This window comes from Diadema setosum, chromosome 9 (genome assembly GCF_964275005.1).
Source record: "Diadema setosum chromosome 9, eeDiaSeto1, whole genome shotgun sequence".
NCBI lineage: Eukaryota > Metazoa > Echinodermata > Echinoidea > Diadematoida > Diadematidae > Diadema > Diadema setosum.
The window spans coordinates 4,296,615-4,321,078 of NC_092693.1; the positions used below are offsets into that span (position 1 = coordinate 4,296,615).

Genomic DNA, 24,464 nt, shown 5'->3' on the forward strand with positions numbered 1-24,464 from the left:
ACCTTCCCCTCGACTCAGCATAACTTGCATGTTTCTGTCATATTAATGTGACTAACAAAAGACATGGCAAGGGGACATTCAAGTTATGCTGAGTCAAGGGGAAGGTGCATTCCAATGTCTTTTGTTAAACATTTCAGCACTTTAGCAATGATTGACAGATGATGTCATCTCAAGAATATGAATATTGATTGGTTTGGAAGGATTTTTTGTGGGCGTTCCCAAGTAATCTGAAGAAAAATAAAAGAAAAAATCATTAAAAATGTATGGAATGTTTCTAGATATTCGTTTTACCGCAAAAGTGATGTTGAAGGTATTATAAATCAACACAGATCAACATGCATTTGGATTTCAGGGCCCCTTTAAGTATTCATTGATGCTACTTATTTGAGAGAGTCGATGCTTTGACACTGCTAAGAGAATCCTGCGTTCTCTTTATTCGCTGTCATCAAAGTGACAGAGCAGCTATGAACCAATGAATATTTTGAGACAGCATCTATACAAAAGTGGCCCATTAAAAGTCAAGAAATTGGTAAGGTTACAACATATTTCTGATGGCACAATGTGAGTGTGAAGACTTAATGAGAAAGAAAGGGGCACATATAACAAAAAGCAGCTATTACATAGAGTAAAGAAGTTTTTGTCTTGAGCATACAAATAAAAAAAAAAAATGTACAAATGAATCATTGTATATCCAGGTATCTTCAATAGCCCATACACATATGACTACTGCATTTGGATCATACTTAACCTGTTGAAGACGAGTCCCGAGAATACTCAGGCAGGTGTCTATAGGAAATGCGTGCTATAGCAAAATCAGTCAGTCCTCAACGGGTTACAAGGAAGCCTTTCGTAAGGCAATGCAACTGACTGGTCACCAGATGAAGACTTTACCAAAGATTAGCCTGTACAAAGTGCAAAGAACAATTTTGTCCTCTACAGCACATAACTACTGTACAAAAATACTTTCCACATAAGTGGTTTTTGATATTTACATTATATGTATATGAAAAGTCTAAAAGCATGACATCAAGATCAATGCTATTTACGAGGAAGCATTGACAGAATAGATTTGACAAGATAACTCGACAGCAAGGAACTAAGATTAAAAAAAAGACCAAGGTAATTGACATTGTACCCCTATAAAAGTGGTTGTTTTTATGCGATCAATTTTTCAAACTGGACTTATGTCTGTGAATTTCACTTGCTTATATTCTTACAAATGAAAGCATTTCTCTAATTACTAGACTATTTTCCAGAAATGTACTGTATTCTTGTGTTGCTATTATTGCCCTAGTTCAACACAGCTAAAAAATCAAAGAAATTCTCACATCATGAAATACATTTGTATTCTAAAATTACAGCACATTGAATTGGTTTTCATTACAAATGCATGTTTTTCATAGTCAACAGGCACACAAAAGCTGTGAAGGGTGACAGTCAGAGTGGATGAATCATATGACACACACATGGTTACCACAGTAAGAAGGCAGTTTGTTCCATTGATTGTAACAACCAGGTTGCCATTGACTGTAACTCGCTGCCGACACTTCATGCAGCCACATTTGACATCAGAGGTTGTCAACCGGAGAGCGTGTGCCAGCTGATGCATGCAGTTGTGACTGGCAGTATGATACTACAGGTCCATGGTCAGTATGCTGATGTGCTACCATCCATCAGGCATCCAGCCATAACAAGCCATACTACTTCAGTCAACTTCTCTAACATGATTATAAGGTTATTGGCAGTTGCTACAGTCTCATGCTGTTGCAAAGGTTTTCATGAACTACATAGCTCTCGGTGGTCACTATGACTAAAAATGGGGTCAGAGTAAATATAAGTCGAGACACTGATTTCCACATGTGAGTCAACAAGTGACCAGTGGCAAGTATCCACGAATAAACACAGGCATGCTCTGATTAATTTTGGATTAAATCTGGATTAATTATGGATTAATTGTCAATTGAAAACTGTCTTCAACCTGTCCTATCCAATAGTGCAATAAAGTCCTGAATACACTTAGAATGGCTGCAAAGAGAAGCTTGGTGAGCTCGCCATAGTGCAAATACCCATTTTTCCCCGTCTTGGTTTATATCAAAACTTTTTAATGAAAACCGCTCCTTCTCATCTTATGATAGCATCTGGATTCAGAACAAAAAGTGTTAGTTGTCAAGTCAAGCAGAATTTAGCTGAATGTAAAATGGTCATAAACAAAAGGTGTAACATTTCTTCAAGAGTCATCATCTGTCCAATATGTCATAAAATGCATACATACATTTCTGAGAGCAGAAGACAATTCAGACCTTCAGACATGTTTTATTAGTCTAAAATGGACAAGAATCTTATATTTCATACTTTTTGTTGCTGTGGTACCTTAAAAGAACCCCATCAAATTGAAGATATGCAACTTTACTCCAATAATACACCCTATGATCAGACTGTAATCACTAAATGCCTCAAGCCCCTTTCTAGAAAGAATTAATTACGACATGTAACTAAAAGCCAGATTATTACAGATATCGGTCTACAATCATGCAGCTCTCTTTCTTTTCTTTTCTTTTTAGACTTTAAAACTCAAAATCTGCAAGACTCTACGATGTCACACTCCAAGATTAAATGCCATAACATTATGAACATATCAAGTTGAGATATGAAGTCCAACCACAGTCCAAACACTGTCTTTCCTCTACTGTACACAGACAGATTGAGGTTTCACAGTTCACAGTAGATGCAGTATGCTGTCCATGATGCAGTGATGCGTAACCATAGTGACTGGAAAAGGAAGATGACCGTGCTGTCTGTGCCTTTCCTGCTCTAACCGCTTCCAGAAAACTAGCTGCTGTCTTTCAGCATCCTACTCAGGGTCTCTTGGAGCATAAGGATGTTGCGCTTGTCGACCTCATTCAGCTCCTTGTCTTCAGAAAACATATTCTCCTGCACCAAACACAAAACAAACAGGCAAAAGGCATACTTAGCACTATACCAGACAAAGAGGTAGCACTACACCAGACAATGAGGTTTGGTCTGATATAAGTCACTCAAAGCAGCTAGAGTGGCTTACAGAAAGAGAGAGAAATCAAAAACTTCATAAAACATTATGGCAAAATCCACAGAATGGCTAGATATTTTGTTTCATGAAGGTCTTCAATTTCAAACCACAGTCATGAACAAGAAAAGGTGAAAAATCATTTTGGCATGAGAATGGGTAATGCTTCTATAGGCACACTAGAAAACTCAAACAAATATTGAACACCAGTGTCTAAGTCGATCTAAATATCATGCTGGGAAGGTAATTTGTACACATTTTCAAAACTATGGATAATACATGTACATGTACTTTATTATCTATCTGCTGGAAAGAATTCATAACACTTGGAGTCTGTCTGAATCCGAGATATCATTTGCAATGAACTGTCTTTTTACAGTTGAATCTTTGTTTGTGCCACTGATGCAGTGGAAACTCAGCAGAGAGAGATCTGATGCAATGAAACACCTGATGTGACTAGCTGTTTTAATTTCTCTCAGATAGAATACATCGGTGCGCTTTTTATTGTGTTAAGATGCTCAGATAACAAAATGCCTCATATTTTGAACATAATATTCTGGTTGCAAGGACCTCTTCACAGGAGTTATGTGTGTGTCACTGTAAAAAGGCAGCCTGTATGCAACAGCTCATACTGCACCAACATGGTTGCCTAGCTCTGTAAATTGAAAAATATCTCGATGCACAGCAAAAGACACATTTTGAGGGTAAAATATTGTATTTTGGTTTTAACATGGGGAAATTGCACACATCAAGCACTCCAATTGAAGCTTCAGAAACAACAGTACATTCTTTATTCAAAAACAGATTTGTTTACTTTTTATGAAAAGAAACATTTAGAATATAGAAAAAACAAAGCAAAACTAAACAAAACAAAACATGAGTACACCCTGTACCACTTACCACATTTTGCACAATATCCTGGACACTCTGGGGGTCCTTGGGAGACACCTTGGCCTCTACTGGGCTCCCTGACAAGGAGACAAGGAGTTCCCCTTCCTTGGCACGGCGTACTGAGGCTGGAGTAACCTTAACGCTGTTGGAGATTGTCCAGAAGGCAAAGAGCATGAATGATGATATAACATCTCTTTCATCACATAGCTATGAAATCCTCATGGGAGCATGTACTTTTGATGCCGGAGGGGATTGTAATCTATATCATTGTTATAATCACCACCATTACACATGTATTTCTATTGTCATTATCATTATTTTTATTACTATCATTTTTATAATTACTACAATTACTATTAAACATTATTATTACAAATCACTTTACTATGTAATGCTGTAAACTCAAGTCTACCTTGTCTACACTATATGCACTGAATGTTAATGTATTGCAACTTGCAAAAATTTCTTGCCGCAAAGACGGCCATCGGCTCCAATTTGCGAAAGTGTAATGCCGAGAAAATAATGTGCTCTACAGTATAATGAAATTTCGGTCACAACGAAGTAAAATTTAGGCTCAAACATTATCAGCTCTATGTTCTTGTATTTTTTATTTGTTCAGTTATAACAAAACTTTGATATAACAGAAAAAAAGTGCCGGTACTGAGCCTTTAGTTATAATGGGAGTCAACTGTATACATTTCATTCCTTCACAAATGTGGAACACAAATAATTAGACGATTGTGAGAGCAATGAACTCTTCTTCCTGTTGGAAACTTGCTGTCATATAAAATGATATGCTGTAATCATGAAACAACTTAGAATGAAAGGAAAAATAAAATCATACCTTGTATCAAATTTAGGTGTGATGAATGGTGTGGTCATGGCAGATAAGGCAGCCATATTTGCTGGTGTTTGGAAGATGTTTTGACTGCGGGAGTGAGCATTCACATTGAATCAGAGACATCAAATGATTGAAGATTGAGTTGTGAGATGCAAGAATGTCACATGGCCACTGAGCAGACCAATTTGATTTATACAAACATGCAATTGCAAGACAAACAGCTTTATATGACCTTGGAAATGGTCTGGTCAAGAGGAAAAAGTGCCTTGGCTGAGGGCACTACTGCTGATGCTGTATGATTCGATCTGGGGACCTTAATTTTGAGAGTCCCTAGTCAGCAGCTCCTCAAAATGAAATTTCCACAAAGTAGTGAACAATGATATGTGCTGAACAAAAATTGGGTCTTGGTAAAAGAAACAATGAACAGAATAACCCTACACAGTAACTGCTGCTACAGTCAGAATATTGTCACACACAATCTGGTTTTCTGGTTACACACATTTTCAAACATCCAAGTCCTAAACTGAGAGAAGACAAAATCTGCACATGTACGCATGAATGCAGACATGTCTCCCAGCTTCCAAGGAACTATCAAATCTCTGTACAGGCGGTACTATAGTACCATAGTGTCTTGTACAGAATAGCATTAGTTTATACAGTAGAATATATGCATCTTGTGAAGTCTATTCACTAACTGAATACAACATTATCTGAACAGGAAAATAACACAAGTTTCAGCACATATGCAGCACTCTGTGAAAATTTCAGCGAAATTAAAAGCAAGTGCTTTCTAAGAAGTACATTGTGGCATGGGCAAAGTTCTGATCATGATTTGCCTGCATGTATATATCACTTTTTTCCATACTCGACAGCATACAAAAATATCACAGTTCTAATAGTAAGGCCTGAATGAAAGAGATGGATAAAATCCAGACAAACAGACAGATAGAAATCATGATATCTGACCTTGTGTTGTCTTTGTTGGCTGGGGTTTCTGCAAGCACTGCTCTTGTTTTCTTCCTGTTAAAACCAACATATATTCATAAATGATGGCAAAGACTAACCACAGTTGAACATCGGTAGTAAGGGGTTTGTTACCATATATTCAAGACAGCTAGAGGTTTAATATATTAATAAATAAAACAGCAAAAAAAAAATAATGAGTAACAAACGTGAAAATATATTCATTTGAGATAACTTGCAATACATGTATAATATATTGACATTTTGCACTTTATCTTTATGCAAATTTTGGGGAATCAGTGAATCATGTGGTAAGAAATTATCAAAAAAAAAAAAAAATCAGTACCGAAAGTTTGCTGAAATGTGGAGTTCCACTACAATTTGACTTTAAGTAACTAATAAGAGAAAAATAGAACCAGACGACCACTGAAGCATTCCATTCTAATGATTCAGACAAATTGATGATCACGATGATAATTGCAGTGATGGAGGCAATGGCAATAACATTTGGATCTGATGCTTGGAAATGTACACAGGGTAATGTGTTGTGATTATGTTTACAATGTATTTTTTTAATAAAACTATTGTAATTAGTGACTTGCACATTGTGTAAAAGTGGAAGCCTCAAGGAGGCACTGCATGTTCATGCAACTTGGGACAAACTTGCAATTTTTGCTAAGGTTATGGAATGGCTTGCAATTGGTGTTGAATTGTTGTGGTGTCAAGCACAGCAAGAGTGAAATGTCATGACATCACTATCAAAAGCAAAGTACATTATTGAGCTCTCTTTTACAACTACCCTCTCAAGATCATTGATATCTGCCATAAGCCTAGGGCTGTTTTGGAACACTCCTGGATTTTTAATTTTTTAAAAAATCTTTTTAATTTTTTCATTCATTTTTATTTATTTATTTATTTTTTATTGGGGGGGGGGGGATGAATTGTATGATATCGATTGGGTTGCTCTATTGCGCAGATCGTAAGAGATGTCATATTTCACTTCAATTGTTTAATGGTTGCTTTCATACTTAAAGGGAATGGCTGGTAACTGATCAGTGGGAATCAGGGGGAATGCTGGGAGATGATTGTTCCCATCCTTGTGGGATTCATTTAAAGGTGCATGGTCCTGGTGTTTTAGTCAAATGCGTACGCGGGCGCACGGCGCAAGTTTCCTATAGAGACCTACGCTATTGACTCTCCTTCAGCGCTTACGCATTGGCCCACTTTCCCGAGTCTGAAGAAGTCTGATTCATTGTAGTCAGTGGTCGGATCACAGTTCGGCTCATGATTCGGCTGAGGGCGATGACAGCTTCAGCAAACTTCTTTTGTGATGTCATAATAACAAGCACATATGCACGCACCCTGGCATTACTACAGACTGCGCGATGTGCAGAGAAGACAACAAAGGCAACGTTACTTAGCAACACCTACGCACTTTACTCTTGATGACAGCTGAACTTCGGTAATCTTCGTATCAATGCTAACGGTGATCAGTAGTATCATCAACAGCGCCCTCTACACTACCGGGACTATGCACCTTTAAGAGTACATTTATATATCTATTGTTGTGTGAAAATTATTTGTTTCAGAATGGTCTCATATGTGTGGCGCTCCGACAAAATGAGTCATAAGTCGCACGGGGAGTTTTCCCGTAATGAGCCGAAAATGAAGGGGAAGCACTACTCGGGTCAAAATTTTTTTATGACGGATTTTGATTCCTTTATGTTTTATCTGTTTGTACAGAAAATTTCAGCGTGTGAAAATGAGTACAAGTGTCCCAAATCACCGTTTTTCTGAGACAATTTTTTTTCGGTTACATTTTTTTCGAACGCCCGCCTTTGCGTTGCGTTTCGCACCTATTGTTCTTGCCAGATCGAGACTCCGCCTCCGTTGCTAGGGTGGATGCTAATGAGGCATTGCTCTTGACCCCTTTGAAGACAAAACCAAGCATGGTGCGCGCGGCGGCGTCGGCGGCCAAGCGGCAAGGGCTATAGAATTACGCAATAATAGTGAGCTGACCAAGGCTATTGATTGCATGACCAGCGAGTTTCGTTTGATACATGCACTCCATTTCAATGAGTGGTGATTGACATGACGCACAAATCGCACTGAAAAAAAAATAATTCCAACGAACGATCACGCAAAATTTATGATACTTTATCTATGAGCTAATACAATGATCACATATCGAACTCGAAACCTTTTTATGCGTGTGTGTACTTTTACAACGGTTATTAATTGGCCTCATTAATGAATTTGTTCAAATAATCATAACTTTCGTTCCCTGATGACTTGCTGTTTAAAGTTCATCTCTGGAGATATAGTAGGGCCTAAGTTGTCAATTATTCTCGTTTTTATAAAGTCGACAATTTGTGTGATAATTCGCCAAATGTATGTAATGCGTACTATTATTTCCCTGGTTAATGAAACTTATTGCCTTATTTCTTATGATGGTTTGGGCCGTGACGGCATGGAGAGAAATCGGAAGACAAACATTATTAATGCCCAGATAGCTCGTGTTCCCTTTGGACGATATTCTGACTCTATTGTCATCTGTGTATTTCTTAGAAGTAGGACCTATTTGAGAAAGGGACAGAAAGCTGTGTCGCTACTCAAAAGTGTGCTTCTTCATTTTGTTTTGTTTTTTAATCAGAATGTTTGTAATGATAGATGTTTGCCGTGTATTGCGTGTAGCTGACACGTGAGAGGTCAAGTCTGCAAAGACTTGAGTTGGCTAACAGCTTTGCCAAGTAGCAGCGCTAATTGCCCATTGAATTGCGTATTCTGAGGAATTTCAATGAAAGAACTCGGACGGCAATGTTCACGCCTTGTATCCGAGTAAACCCCGCATCAACGAAGCCTTAAACAATGAAAGGTAAACTTCCTGCTATCAAGGGGTGGATAATCACGCAACCAGTATTCACTTCGCCATTGATAGCAGAATCAGTGACGGAATGGAGCAACAGTGTTGGAGGATCGGCATTATGTCTGCTAATTTGTAAAGGAATTTTTCAGTCTCCTTTTGTGTTCAGAACCACAGTCAGTGACGCTAACTTACTCTATCTCCTACAAGCTATCGTTACCATCTTAAAACGTGAATTTTATGAAAGGCTAAAAGTGATCACGGAATCAGTTCTTCCGCGTGACACATGCAGGCTTTTATAATAGCGTACCAAGCTTAAATCGTTTACCTGTATAGAAAGGGCGGGGATACACACTTATCGCAATCATCCGGATTTGAGAGTGATACACTCTACTACTTTTCTTCATCTTTCCCCCGACAAAGACCATGGTAATTCAAAACAAACAAACAAACAAACAAACAAACAAACAAACAGTTGATTTATATCAGAACGTAGAGATTTTTTGTGTTTCATGTATGTATAGGTCATCTCTTGATGTATAGTAGACATTTGTTGTCGTTTTTACAGCGTTTCCTAATAAATGCCTATAGCGAAAACCCAACAAAACTTCTATCAAGGAGGGAAGGGAACTTAAATTGAAATATCACATAGTTTACAGAAATCAGACATGTAAATAAGGCAATCATATACATCCGCACGGCCGATTGTAATCTCTTACTTTGATTATCAAACATGATCGCCTGCATTTACGTGCTTTTTTCTAATTTCCTGAACTTTGCCTGATTTTCTCTCTTTTTTTTTTTTAAACAATTGCTCGAAACATTTAAAAATCGTAACACAGTCTGCTATCCCACAACATAATATTCCATGATTTGTCACTTATTGTTAGTCGGGTGACGCCAAATGTTGGAATCTCGAGCGATGATACACGGCATTTTGTTTGTTGGTTTTCGTCTCATCGCTCAAAAGAATTTTGACTACGATTACAAGACATAACTGATGGTTTACAGAAGTGATCATCAATTCAGTAAGGATTAGTTAAGTCATGAATTCACTTTACCCATCATGACTGTCTAATCGAACTACGACATTGTTTGGGTAACCGCGCCTTTTTATTCTCATAGTTCAAACTAATTCTTGACATAATCAAAACAAATAATTCTTTATTAAATTTCTCAAAATACTCAAAAGACGGCCTAAGTCAAAACTTTCTACAAAGATTGCCTATACGGCAATCTTTACTAGCCTAAACAAGTTTTCTAGAGCTATCAGTTCCCCCTATGACAATGACTTCGATCGCGTTTTGAACTTGTATCGAACTACTTTCAAAACAGCTACTACCTTTGTAGTTCGATTAATAAACCAGTCTTTGAATTCATAATCAACATTCGTAATCGTAACAATACAGTAACATAGTACTGCATGTCAATAAAAGTTGGAAAATGTAAATGCTATAATAGTAGCGCAAAAAAAAAAAATGAGTAACGATTATCTTCATACATTCTAATTCCTAGTGATATCGCTACGAAAATGACACATGGTTTGGTTCAAGCAAATAAAAGTAATAAGGAATGGGATATACTTCTAATGATAGTACCACGCCGTACAATGCATTTCACTGTATTTTGTAACATTTGGTTACGTTTTTTTGCGCTTTACGTACGGAAAATAAAAGGCAGATTGGTGCTATTAACATGCTAACACGCAACGCATTCAAAATGTTTTTTGAAATACACTGTATACAATATAATGTTTTAGTATACGGTTTGAAACTTTGAATTTGCGAGTCCTTTATGAAATTATAAGCAGGGTTATTACATTATCAAGCAAAAATTAAAGTATTTATGGATTTGGATTTGCGCAGAAGACTAACAGTGATATTTATGGCGATCGTTCGCAACAGAGACAATCCTCTTCAATAGATATACAATGTAATTATGTTTTCATGAATTGAAAGAGAAACGAAAAGAAGTCAACTTTTTAACTTCATTTAGCTTTCTCACCAATTGAACTTGATTTGATCTGCCATGCATGATATCGCTGTGTGCTCTATTAATTATATTAAATCATTTAATCGGCGTGCTTGTTTTTTATGCAGAATATCACAAGTAAGTTTAATTCATTGAAGTTCATAATGTTTGTACATATGGCGTGTTCGTTGTTTTCTATTTTCATTTTTATAATATATCACGTGTCCATTATCTGATTCTGACCACGAAAATATGGCGACTGTTTAAATGCGGAGCATGTACTGGAAAACTGTAATGTCTCCTGCCAGTGTAGACAAACTAATTTCTAGTCTATCCCCGCTTAAAATTGAAATGAAATTGAACAAAAAACAAAAAACAAAACGAGGTTCGACTTTCAGTAGATTTCAACCGTTTTGTATAGTGCCTGATTCATGTAATGGACACAATTCTTTAGCACATAAGCAAGCACACAACTTTCGTGAATAGATGTGTCTTAATGATTGCATCTCATGGAAGAAAACTCGTCTCCTTGCCTGAATTTTAGCTTCTTCCTGTTCAAGCTCGCGTGAAAGAAATAGTTGAACATCAATCGCAATCATTAAGAGAGGCACATCCTTAGAAATAAGCACAGGAGTACTGAGACACACTACGAAATAAAAACGGGCCTTTTATGGCTATTGACAACGCATGACATTGAAATGCTTTTTTTTTTTTTTTCCTTGGGGGAGGGGGGTAATACAATTGATTATTCTGAAGGTTCGTTAATCACACAATGAAATATGGTTTGCTATTAGCTTAGGTTCGTTAACAAGAAAATTAAATGCGGTTCCTTTCCGGTAGTTCCTTTACCCGAAAGTAATCAAGCAATAATTTTGTTTTTCTGATAAGGTTTGTGAATACAAAACGAAGTGAAGAAGGCCTAAGTATTAATTCCGAATATTTTTCAGTATTATTATTCATGATCCACTTCTCAAACGCAGAAAGATTGTAACTGCACATGTGATGTAAAAAAAAAAATAATTCCGCTTAAGCTACAAGTTAATTGTTTTTTATATGCTATGCTATTAGAAAAGTGACTGAGAATCATTGTAAACCCAACGTGAAGCTGTCAAGCCTACATCAACCTTTGCTTCTGATACGTATAATATGTGCAGCATTGGCAAGCGTGATAAGCGATAATTACTGTGCACGCAACGCCTATCAAGGAAATGTGCCTTTAATATGGTGGGAATTCATAATGTTACGGCTGTATACAGCTGCAGCAGAAAAGACGCGAAAGCAGTTTTTGATGCTCTGCAACATCACGACCATGTGCGTAATTTGAGGGGTTTAAGTACACGCAAAGAACAAGATCTCAAAAGACGACTATCGTTAATCAACTTCATTGACTTTTTCTACCGATGCTGTCTTTTGAACCCCCGCTTAGAATAGGTTCTCAGGTTCTGTTTAATAGGTATTGGTACTTGCTAAACGCATCCTCTTTAGTTTACATTGACAACAACATGGGAGGAGAATGGAAGCGATGAACGCCCTCGCTAAAAGACGCTTCTCGTAAGACGCATTGCGTGCCCGCCTACAATAGGTTCTCAGGTTCTATTTAGGTATTGGTACTTGCTGAACGCATCCTCTTTAGTTTCCATTGACAACAACATGGGAGGAGAATGGAAGCGATCAACGCCCTCGCTAAAAGACGCTTCTCGTAAGACGCATTGCGTGCCTTCTTTTCTTTCTACTGTTTCCTATTGTTTGTGAGTTAAAAACTTGCGGCAAACCACAACGCAGCCGACACACAACGCGTACCGACTCATTCATGCGGCGGCAGCGGCACGGACACAAACGCGCCGAAGTTTACATTCGGGCTGCCGTATTGGTCAGAATCGTTAATGATAGACCTGTCCTGCGATTGGTTGATACCCAAGCTATCGCCTTATACGGTAGTGCGTGCGATGGAGCGTAAACGCCGTCGCTAAGCAGGACAGTTGTATTGTTTCGTCCCGTGAAAGAAACAGGTTGTGGCCATGAACATAGCCTGAACTTTGAGAGCGATTTTCTCCGTTATTTAGAAAATCAACTGACATAACAAACGTGGTTAATATTCGTTTTTATGATCTATAGGGATGTCGAAATGAGTTGTATTACATATCAGTGTAAAGCTTAGAGTCTGTAGAATTCACTTATAGGCATAACTACGATTTCATTTTTTGCGACTTTTGACTCATTCCGACGGAGCGCCACACATATTCAATTAATGTGCAGTTTAATGCCCCGTCACTGTACAGGCATGCTAACCTGGAACCATCAAACTGCACATTACTTGAATATGAGACCATTCTGAAGCAAATAATTTTCACACAACAGTAGATATATAATGTACTCTTAAATGAATCCCACAAGGATCGGAATAATCATCCCCCAGGATTCCCACTGATCAGTTACTAGCCATCCCCTTCAATTTTACATGAAAAAAGAATATAGAATGTATATATATATAGACATCAGCTTTGTCACACAGCACATTTGAAGTTTTGCATGTGAATTAGGTGATTAAGTGTCCAAGGTGTGATCAATGAGATTTGGGCTGCATTATATTTTCAGGGCATCATCAGAACCATTACCTTGCCGATGCCCTTGTTGCTGTTGTTGCAGTTTTTTTCTTCCTTGCTCCAGTTGCCTATTGAACACAAGCACAGAGTAGATGAGATTTACAAAAGGCTTTCACAGTACAAAGATGTACAATCCATCTTGAATCACATCTACCATACAGAATGCAGACATGCTATATCAGAAAGCTTGTGTGTCTACAAGTCTTCAACACTTAGAAAATAGCATAGCTTGCCATAGGATCAACTATACCATGCTTCCCAAGACATGTGTGGAACAAAAGAATATTACTTATTCACACATCTCTCAAAAGACAATATCTCCTGATGGCAAAAACAGCTGAATACTAACTGGCTAATATCTACCTAAGATGAAAAATGGTAGGGCTTAACACGTGTCTACCCTCTTTGAGTTTTCTAGGCTGTGATGACTCTTCACAGCCTTACTTGACTCATTTTTAATTGCATAATTATTACAGTAAGATGCTATTGTCACTGCATTTTTTACTGTGGATTTTGGTTATTCATTGAAATCAATTTCATGTTTAAGTCTTCAGTTTCACCAGTGTGGAGAAGGAACATGAGGTTCAAAGGATTCCTCAGATCTTAGCCATAAGGTTGATCAATTAAACTGAATTTAACACGGAAGTGACTATCGAACATAAATAAGAACACACATTATCATCAGTATTCTTTCTACATTTGGTTGAATGACAGTTTTTATCATCCCATTGAAATCATGAAGGACAGCAGCAGAGGATAACTCTAACCAAATAAAAAAAAATTCTTTTCACTATTAGGAGTTCAACAATAACTACATTCCCTTCTCCTTTCCTGTAAACAATGAATGCCTTCCACTAAAATGACTCTCTTTCACAACTGTCCTATAGTAGCTATCTACAAGCAACTCACAGCAACTAATTTCACAGGTTGGCACCATTCATAACCCCGTTGAGGACGGGCTGATTTTACTACAACACGCATTCCCCATAGACACTTGCCAGAGTAAACAAGGGACTCCTCTTCAACGGGTTAATCCTACTTAATCCTACTTCGTTAGTTAATATTCAAAACCTCTGAAATAAAAATCCCTGAATCAATATAGCGCCCTCTGGGGGCAGTCTGTGGTAGGCACCTTGCGTGTTGTTTTGCGTGCTGATGTGGATGACTGGCTACAGTCAGAGTCTGATTCTGTGGTGGACTGGCTGTCCGCTCCGTCCTTGAATTCTGACGAGGTGCTCATCTCCCTACAACTTGCTTTTGCTTCTACAGACTGGGAAACCATTGTGTCCACACTCTTAGAGAACTCCTCGATGATCTTCTCGGCTGGAGCTAAAGAGTTCCTAGCTGTATTGTCAATAGTGCGGATAAGAGAATACCTGGTATGGTGAATGCAGAGTCCTATTCCGGGCAGAAAGGGCTGGAATAACATGCAGACACAGACTGAACAACAGAGGAAGGTCATACACTTGGAACAAGCTCGAGTTGATGCAAATTGTGTTGAGCGCTGTACTTAAATATAATCCAAGCAATCTTATCTTTCAGTATTTCATTATTCATTTGTGTCCCTTTTTTCCTCTTCATTTGAAATGCTGTACTTTGTTGTTATTTTTACACATTATTTTACCCATTTTATCATTTCTATTACAATATAAAACTCAAGTATCGTCTGTTGATCTTGCCATACATGCCTCTGGAACAGGGAGAAAAGTCTGAAGGACCAAAATCCTGTCACATCATTATCTAACACTAACCAAAAAAACAAAACAAAACAAAACAAAACAAAACAAAAAACAAAACAAAACATCAGACACTGGTAATGTACTGGTAAATGTAAGTTTCAAAGCAACCCCTTCTTGAGATGCAGACAGAGACATGTGAGTGAGCTAAATACAAAGAATATGAGCACTACCAACTTGTAAAGAGAGAAGATGAGCCATTCTTACCAAAGTAATCCACTTGTTTCATTCGCTTCGTCTCTTTAGACAGCTTCATGGCATGCATGGTGGTGCTGCGCCTGATAGCAATACACATGTCACTGCATAGGGCTCTCATCTCTCTCACTTTAGTCTCCACTGCAAAGCCAGAACAAAGAAATGCATGTTACATGGACAGAGCAATAATCACAAGGCTTCGATTACAGCAATAAGCTGACATGTCACTCAAATCCCTATGTACAGAAATTAGAGAAAAGGAGATGCAGTGATCACATTGCGGGAACTGCCGACATAAAATGGTTTACTAGTTGTCTGTCAACTATAATACAGCTAAAATGACAACCCAAGGCCGTGAAATTATGACATCTCACTCTTGGACAAAATGTTACACTCATTCCATGTGCATGATCCTATCCTACCTGGAAGATGACTCGTTAAAGTACAGTACAAAAAAAGAATGATAATGGTAACAGAGTGTAAGGCATGAATAAACTTGACTTCCAATCTTGCTTCCAAACAAGTAAGACTGTAAAATCTTACGCTAAATACTATGGTATGAGCTACATGTGCATGTATGAATAGTTTTTGAGAAAGGAACGCTTGAACATAAACTCACCATGTATGTCGAAATCTTTCAAGAAGTTTTCCAGTTTTGCTTTCCTCTCCTCTTCTGCCATGTCAATCTCCTCTTCATCTGGAGGCAACTTTGGCTTTGCTCTGGATGCTACCTTTGTTTTTCGTCTCCTCGGCATTTTGGTTCCTGGTATTAAATCAGTATTGTTCCTAGTGTCAAGAAAATACAGTGCACTCCCGTTACAACGAACACGGTTATAACGAAATTTCGTTATAACGAAGTAAATCTTCTGGTCCCAAAATTATCACCATTAAAGTCTATGGTACAAAATTCGCTTACAACGAACACGGTTATAGCGAAATTTCCGTCATAACGAAGTCTTTTCCGAGTGCCACAGACAAAGAAAAACAAAAGAAATGTGCTCCGTTATAACGAAATGCGAATTGCTTTCGAAAATACGTAGCGGAAAAAGCATTTATTGCGTCTTTGCATGGGTGAACGCTTCACACCACTGTGTGTTCGCTCCTTGTTTCACGCACAGTTTCTGAGGGGAACTTGCGTTTATTATTGTACAGTTAAACTCGCCTAAGTCGACATCGCATATGTCGAATAATCGCGCAAGTCGATAATTTTAAAAAGTCCCGATTTTTCCCCATTGACTTACGTGTATTAATTCACTCATAAGTCGAATTTTTTAAGTCGAATACTCGCTTAAGTCGATGAAATTCCAAGAACACTTTCACGGAAAAACCATTGAATTCACTGTGCCTAAGTCGAATAAGATTTTATTGTGTAATAAATCACTGTCAAAATCGCGAGACGCCAGTTTTTGTTTACATACAGTATATACCAAAAGAAACTGCGTAAATAAACATTAACGTTTCATTAACGCAAGCGGTTTCACCTGAATCGTTAGTAACGCAAACTATCGATCGGGAAAATTAACGTTTGTAGCAACGATGAGTAACGATCCCTAGCGCAAATTAACGATGTTTCGTTAGCATTAACGATAGGCAACGCAAGAACTCACGCGAGATTTTGGTTTTGTAACGAGACCTGGTGAAAGGACGACGTAGCCCCTGCCGAGTGTAGCGAGTGTAGCGGAGTCTTTTCGCGAATCGAATCACGATTTCGCGAATGGTTAATTTGCGACCGGGGTCACCAAAAACGCACGCCAATCCACCAAAAAAGCCGAATGTTTGCCTTCAGTTTTGGAAATGAAGCGGTAACAATCGGTTCCATAAGATGCTGAATAAATGTCAGATGTTTGCTCTTTTAATTTTGGAAATGAATAACGGTAATATTCCTTTCCGTACAATACTAAAATAAATGTCGGATGTTTGCTTATACTTTTGGAATGTCAGAGATTTGATTTTGCGTTCGGAAATGAATAAGAACAAAAAAAGTATCCGGAAGATGCTGAAATAAATGTCGAATGTTTGCTTTCACGTTCGGATATGAAAAATAATGATATTCAACTCCATACGATGATAAAATAAATGCCGGATGTTTACTTTTACGTTCGAAAGTAAATAACAATTACATTCAGCTCCGGAAGATGCTAAAGTAAATGTCGAATTATCCCTTTGACGTTCGGAAATGAATAACAATAATAATCAACTTCGTACGATGATGAAATAAATGTCGGCTGTTTACTTTGACGTTCGAAAGTAAATAACATTAACATTCAGCTCCGGAAGATGCTAAAGTAAATGTCGAATTATCCCTTTGACGTTCGGAAATGAATGACAATAATAATCAACTTCGTACGACGATGAGATAAATGTCGGGTGTTTGCTTTTACTTTCGAAAGTAAATAGCAATAACATTCAGCTCCGGAAGATGCTAAAATAAATGTTGAATGTTTGCTTTGGCGTTCGGAAATGAATAACTATGGTATTCAACTCAGTACGATGATGAAATAATTGCCGAAAGTTCGCTTTTACGTTCGAAAGTAAATAGCATGTAACATTCGACTCCTGAAGATGCCAAAATAAATGTCAGATGATTCATTACACTTTCGGAAGTGGACAGCAGTAACATTTGGCTCCTTACGATCATAAAATAAATGTCGGGTGTTTGCTTTTCAATTTGGAGATCGAATAACGGTAATATTCTGCTCCGTACGATGCTAAATAAGTAACAGATTGTTTCTTTTACATTTGGAAATGATTAACGGTATCAATCGGCTCATTTAGATGATGAAATAAAAAGCGGATGTTTGCTTTCACGTTCGGAAATGAATAAGGATGATATTCAGCTTCGTAAGATCCTAGAATGAATTTCGGTTGCTTGTTTTTACATTTGAAAATGATTAACGGCAACATTCGGCTCCGGAAGGTGTTAAAATACTTGTAAATGGTGGATGATTGCTTTTACAATCAGAAATAACGGTAACTTTCGGACCGAACGTAGGACCGATTTAGTTTTGCTTGTTTTTTTTTTTTTTTTTGTTTTTTTTTTTTGTTCGGGCCACCAAAAAATAAAAATCAATCATTTTGGGGCCACCAAAATAAAAGTTAGTGTGGAGCCCTGGCCTGCATCAATGTGGATAAAGTGTCTTGCTGAAGGGCAAATATCGGGCACACCGCTCCAGCTCTCGGCTCCAGAGTAGACAACATACATGTATATATGTACGTGTGGTGTAACTTTAAGTCGATTTTTTTCGACTTACGTACAAGTCGAAACTCGCCTAAGTCGATGTGTTTTGCTCAGTCCCGAGAAGATCGACTTATGCGAGTTTAACTGTAATACAGTTATCCCATCACATTTCACATAGCTTTCCAGTATATGATGAGTATTCAGTTAATATGATATGCTATATATATATGGTTCCTTGCTTTCGTTATATATTGTACATGTATTTGTTCGGTTATAACGAAATTTCGTTATAACGAAAGAAAACTGCCGGTCTTACGTGTCTTACGTGCTTGCGCGTATTGACGCGCGTGCACTTCTAAGAGGACTTAATCACAGAGTTAATTACAAATCGGTATTCTGAGCGTGTGATTAAGTATGAAAGTTAATGGAAAACTTAATGATACCAAACAGTGTCATTAACTTCTCCGATATCACGCATACATCGTGTTTTTCTCGGCCAAAACGATGCTTACCGTCTTCGGTAACCGACGAGTGGTTGAGTCTTGTTGTCATGGTATCCATAGAATTCAGAGAAAAAACGAAATGTAGGCGATGTTCGAGGAATTTTGTTATTTTATGTGAGCTCTTCGCATGCGTAGGTGAAAGGGTTGTAATCAAGACCGGAGTGTGCGCAAGGAGCTCTTGCGTTGTAATTACAGGGGGTGTGTGGAGGAGCGCGCATTGAGTGCATATTTGCGCGTGTGATCATCATTTTGGCTTCTAACAACACGTCTGATTGGATGGAATAACAATTACTAGATGGGAGGAACCTAACAATGGATCATACAGAGGGGACTTAATCATTTACGTCCTCAGCTCAGAATACCGATTTTGCCCATGATTAAGGGCCTATTAACTTCTCGACTTAATTACGAAGTTAATTACCGACTTAATTACGGCCTCAGAATACCATCCCAGGCCCAGAGGTCTACCTTCACGCTACACCACCATAGCACCACTGACAACGCAACGGACGGCATAGCATGGATTCGGCTACGGCGCGGCGCGGCAGCAGCTGCTGGCAGCCGAGGCAGCAGGGAGTTTATCATTTAGAGGCTGTTGAAACTCGAGCAAGTGCAAGCGCAGCGAAGGACAAGCAAGGAGAGCTCAGCACTGACAATGTCACTTGTTTGTGGGTGTTCTGACAACGCGTGGATGGATATTTGCTCGCTTAGATAGTAATTTCGTCTCTCAAGTACCATATCTTGTTACCGAAATCATAAAACTCACCAATATATAGTAGAAAACTAGGCAAACACCGAGTATACCGACTGGTCTCTTCGATCTTGGTTTTGTTGAAACCGCGCTCCCGTTCAAATTCATACGTGAGGCACCGATCCCATACAAATAACACACAGCCATTTGACCAATCGCAAATGGGAAAAGAGAAATTAGATTACGCCCTCTGTTGTTGAAGCGTTTCAGTTTCATGATTACGCAATGAGCACATGTGATATGTGGACATAACATTGACCGTATGACGTACAATCATGTAGCTGTAACTTCCTTCGAAAACATGGCAAATTCAGCAAAATTTACAGTAACGCTGCACACGCAGCTTCGTAAATCATTCAGAAATGTTCAGTCTTGTTGGACGAGTTGGAAGGACAATCGCAAAAAAGGAGAGGAGTATATCAAGGCAATCACAAACTTGTCTGAGCAGTTTCACTGTGTATTGCGCGTTTCTCAGTCCCAGTCGTCCAATTGTGCGTTAGTTCACCGTTTCCCGTCGATTCTACAGCAGCTGCAATGCAAGCTAATCCAAGAATTCGAACTAATAGTTCATAGATTGGTGGAAAACATGTAAGATGATGCGACAATTTGACATTGATGTTCAAGCCTTTGTCCTGTCGTCAAATAAAGCTTTTAATTCATTGCATTATTGAATGCACGAAATTGCAGTTCATGTGGTCAGTGTCGTTAATTAAATTTACCACACAGTACTATAAAAAGGTTAGTAGTGTACATAGCAGTTGTCATCATTGTGAGTTAATTTCATTTAAAATAAAGAATAAAATTTTGTTTATGGGATTTTTATCCATTTGCCTAGAAAATTAGGATCAGATAACTGGGGAAATGTTGATTCCTACTTCGATATATTTGACTATCCTTGCTCGGTATAAAAACAAATGCATGGTAGGTTGCGCACTTTGCAGGGCCAGGGTTAACTGCGACCAGCCCGAATGCTTCGTTTGAACAGTGTAATTAAATAAAGGAGCGCCCCAGGGTTCGGCCAGGATGAGAAAATTGATACTCTTTCTACATGTCCCACAAATCTTGCAGGACCTCACTAAATGCCAGTGAACACGTACCACATGCAATTTCTCTGACATGCCTCTTTTTGTTTTTTTAATTACCTGTATACATGCATCACATTCGTATTATGTAACTGTTATTATGTTTATTGTTTCAACAGAGCAGAAATGCAGACCATAAGCAACAAGGTACACCAGCAGTATGTCAATGCGATGTCAGCATACAAGAAATGCCATCAACATCTGCCAGTCACTGAAGCTTGCTGTGGATCCGCAACATGCCCAGCTTTGGCAGACATGCTGGAATGGCTTCTGGATCTTGATTATATGTTCCAGTACCTGTATCCTTGTTGTACTACAAGTCTACAACTAGCAGGTGTGTTGACTTCACACCTTCCCTCCCCCCCCAAAAAAAAAAGATAAATAAATAAATGAATACAAATAAATAAATAAATAAATACATAAATAAACAAATAATAAAAAATAAAGAATGAGGAAAATAAAATGGGGGAAAACATTACATATGAATCACCTCATGTTCAAGATAACCTGTCATATGTACCGGTAGCCATTATAGCTGTGGGACTCTACTGCTCAATGTCTCTCAGTTTGTGTTCACATTTGATTTCTCTGATGTCAATTTGTCTTTGGTAATCAATTTTTTGATTTACATTTCAATGCTGAAGTGTGGAAAAAGACTACCAAAGCAGATAATGTTAAAACCGGACTCTGTATGGCCTTCATTATTACTTGCAAGGACGGTGGCAAGCTCTTCTTGCCTTGGAAAGTTGATGTAGGGCCTGATTTGCATCTTACATCTTTCTTTCAGATTCATCCTTAACCAGCAACATGTTTTATTATCAGATATGAGAACCAGCAAGAGGTCTTTGATACCATAGACTACAGTCAGGAGGCCAAGATGCAGAGCTTGCTCACAAGATGGACAAGTGGTCACAATGAAGTAGCAGAATCAGTAGAAAGTATGTGTTTTAACTGAGCCTTTATTGTTGCATCATGTGATCATTAGTTTATACCACAATATGAATAAGATACGAGGGAAGCTACATTCTACGCATATCAAGAGTTTGACAAGGAACAAAATATCAAAAAAATGTATGTTTTGTACATGTACTTGTACGTACAGTTGTAGTAATGGTACATTTTCTACTTCTTCTTGTGAGCCCTATGATGGATTTCCATCAAACATGACAGGCAGCATCCCCAGGGGAATAGGATCTCAATTTGTTCAAATGGGCACCATGCTCCCATGGGGGTCCAAACCCCCTAAAATTAAGGAATTTTAAAAGATTTTCTTCTCTAGAACCAGAAGTTATAGGGCTAGAATTGATACTATGAGTAAGTACATTGATGACCATAGTTTCAAGTTTGTTCATGGAGCTGGGGCCATAATTGTACATTTCGTCTTCTTCTTGAGAATGCATGGTCAGAATACAGTCAACCTTGCTTAACCCTAACTAGGCCGGGCTATTTAGGTAGATGATAGAGCTGGGGGGGGGGGGGGGGAGGGGGCAGATCTCAGCCGTCGCCCGCACGATCGCGACGAAAATTGGCACACACATTGCCTATGATGTAATCTAAAGTACCATGAAGTTAATTTTGTAAAAAAAAATTATCATTTATGCTAAATTATGCTAATTTATGCATAACAATGCATGAAATCAGACAATTTGGTATAAATCACTAAATAAAGCTCAAAACAGGCATATTTTTTGTGTAAATATTTTTTCTAGTGTCCTTAGCAAATGTAAGAGAAACAAAAATTGTGCAATCAGAAAAAATTTCTTAAGTATTTTATTGTTTTTTTAATTTCTTATGTATTTCATTGTTTTTTTGACTTTATGTTTTTCATAGGTTTTTCGATGAGATTTGTCCGGGACATTGTTCTGAAAAAGAAAATATGTTATTAATTGATTTTAATCAATAAAACCCCAAAATAATCATGCTTTTATGAAATTTGCCTGTAAACACAGTTTGCATTGAAATTGTACACAAATTCACGTTTTTGAGCAATTTTTGGTCTGACATGTACGTACATATTTATGCGCAACTTCGGAACCGCGCGCCCGGGCTTCGCAAATTTGGTGTCGAAAGATGTGGGAGACTAGAAAGAAAAAAAGTCATGAAACGTCGCAGCGATAGCCTTTCCCGATAGTGAAACATCGCGCGAAACGTCGAGGGGGGGGGGGGGGGCTCGGAGGCCCCCCAGCCTAGTTAGGGTTAAGTCGACCTCGCATAAGTCGAATGATCATATAAATCGAATAATCGCCTAAGTCCAAGGTCTCTTTAAGTCCTCTTCTCTTTATATTCTATTGATTTTAATCCCTCCCAAGTTGACTTTTCTTCTGTCCATTCATATAGATTCGACTTAAGCAAGGTTGACTGCATGTATTTGTACAAATGGGCATGATGGGGGGGGGGGGGGTGGGGCACTGCAGCACAATGCCTGATGTGGGGAGACAGACAAAAACCCCAAATAAAGGAATCTGTTCAAATCTTCTTTTCTCAAATCGTAAGTAATAAGCTTCAGTTATGCCTTGCATAATTTTGATTAGTGAATACGTGGAAGGTGAACTGGTAATACTCAGGTGAGCGGGAGACCCCCAGGTATCTTGTTTTTTCTGAAGTGGGTGGAGGGGGGGAGGCTGCAGCCCCTGATATACAGACCAATGCTGCCACACAAAGAGAGCTCAAACAAATCTCAACTTCTAGCTTGTCAGTGTAGAAATTTCTTTCAAATTTTTTTTTTTTTTTTTTTTTTTGCATGTGTTCTCATGTAAATTGTGGTCATTGTTTAGAACCATCATTGCGCACATTAATAAGTTTTCATTTATGTAAGTGCTGTCCAACTGAAATAGCAACAAAACCTTTTGAAAAGTGTTGCCCTTCTTTCCTCAGATGTACTGGCACATGTTTCTTTTTTCATGGCTGATGGATGAATGGACAGAAAGACTGGAACTTAGAAAGCAGTACAAAGCAGTTCAGCACTTGAGCAGGATGACATCACAGACATGCTTTACCATGAGCCAAACTGCTACGAAGATAACGGGACTGTTGGCACACACTCCAAGCCAAAAACTTTCGGGTTCCCCTGCAGCCGCACAAAGGTGTTCCTTGCAAGATATGCATAGATCTGCTCTTCTCGTTGGACATGTTGTGAGGTTGGATTTTGTTGACTGAAGTGGATCAATGTACCTTCACCTAGGCCTCATTGTGCAGCAATAGCTCATGGTGGACATGAATTTTGCATTGAGTCGAGCTGCAGAACCACTTTTATAGCAATGCATTAATGTCTGTATCAAGCACTTGGGCAACACTGCACACTGGCACTGGTCCGATGGTCCCAGACCAGTAAAAATCACTGTCGAACTAGCAACTTTTCAGGGATTGCTAGTAATTACTGGTCCGACATGACAGGTAAAATAGCAAAAATTACATTGTCAGTGCCAGTTGAAAAAAAGGTACAGGACTAGTTAATTTAAGGTTTGGACCAGTAAGGAAAAAAGTTAGTGTGCATCCCTGACTTGGGTATTTGATGTTTCATATAATACATGTACGTGTATGTCATAGATGGAATGTTTGTCCTCCACACTCAGATAAAGTGAAATAAAAAATGAAATACTGTACTCGGTCTATTTAAAAAATGGACCTTTAATATCTTGTGAATTCTGTCATCTTTGTTAATGATTTCTTGTTCTAATTCCTGGGGGGCGTTTCATCAACGAGTTCGTCGGAGATTTCACCGACAAATTTGCTATCAGCCAATCAGACCAAGGATTTCATTAGCTTTTAACAGTTGTCAGTGTAAATCCTTCCGTCTGATTGGCTGATAGCAAATTCGTCGGTGAAAACCTCCGACGAACTCGTT

The 24,464-nt window shown here is 38.3% G+C and overlaps 2 protein-coding genes across 3 annotated transcripts; one reads left to right on the plus strand and one right to left on the minus strand.

Moving 5' to 3' along the window:
• Positions 1 to 297: 297 nt before the first annotated feature.
• On the minus strand, positions 298 to 19,628 carry LOC140233543 (uncharacterized). Its single transcript, XM_072313664.1, has 9 exons — positions 19,554 to 19,628; positions 15,726 to 15,892; positions 15,119 to 15,247; positions 14,308 to 14,519; positions 13,188 to 13,243; positions 5,742 to 5,795; positions 4,779 to 4,862; positions 3,944 to 4,076; positions 298 to 2,931 (listed from the first exon to the last, which is right to left on the minus strand). The coding sequence occupies exons 2-9, from the start codon at positions 15,859 to 15,861 to the stop codon at positions 2,830 to 2,832; spliced, it is 906 nt and encodes a 301-aa protein (XP_072169765.1). The 5' UTR covers positions 15,862 to 15,892; positions 19,554 to 19,628; the 3' UTR covers positions 298 to 2,829.
• Positions 19,093 to 24,251, plus strand: LOC140233544 (AFG2-interacting ribosome maturation factor-like). Of its 2 annotated transcripts, none has more exons than XM_072313666.1 (4): positions 19,093 to 19,455; positions 20,740 to 20,919; positions 21,443 to 21,558; positions 23,495 to 24,251. In XM_072313666.1, exons 1-4 carry the CDS (start codon positions 19,307 to 19,309, stop codon positions 23,533 to 23,535), a joined length of 486 nt encoding a protein of 161 aa, XP_072169767.1. In that variant the 5' UTR covers positions 19,093 to 19,306; the 3' UTR covers positions 23,536 to 24,251. The 2 variants fall into 2 exon arrangements, with proteins under 2 accessions (XP_072169767.1, XP_072169766.1); XM_072313665.1 differs by lacking the exon at positions 19,093 to 19,455 and adding an exon at positions 19,674 to 20,126.
• The last annotated feature ends 213 nt before the right edge of the window (positions 24,252 to 24,464 follow it).

Bases quoted from the DNA above. Each gene is read 5' to 3' on its own strand.
- LOC140233543 (XM_072313664.1), bottom strand. From the start codon at position 15,861: ATGCCGAGGAGACGAAAAACAAAGGTAGCATCCAGAGCAAAGCCAAAG. The intron at 14,520-15,118 runs GTAAGAATGGCT...TTGACAATACAG, and splicing joins GAAACAAGTGGATTACTTTG to CTAGGAACTCTTTAGCTCCA. The intron at 13,244-14,307 runs GTGCCTACCACA...TGTGTTCAATAG, and splicing joins CACGCAAAACAACACGCAAG to GCAACTGGAGCAAGGAAGAA.
- LOC140233544 (XM_072313665.1), top strand. From the start codon at position 19,801: ATGACGTACAATCATGTAGCTGTAACTTCCTTCGAAAACATGGCAAAT. The intron at 20,127-20,739 runs GTAAGATGATGC...TTGTTTCAACAG, and splicing joins CATAGATTGGTGGAAAACAT to AGCAGAAATGCAGACCATAA. The intron at 21,559-23,494 runs GTATGTGTTTTA...TTCTTTCCTCAG, and splicing joins AGTAGCAGAATCAGTAGAAA to ATGTACTGGCACATGTTTCT.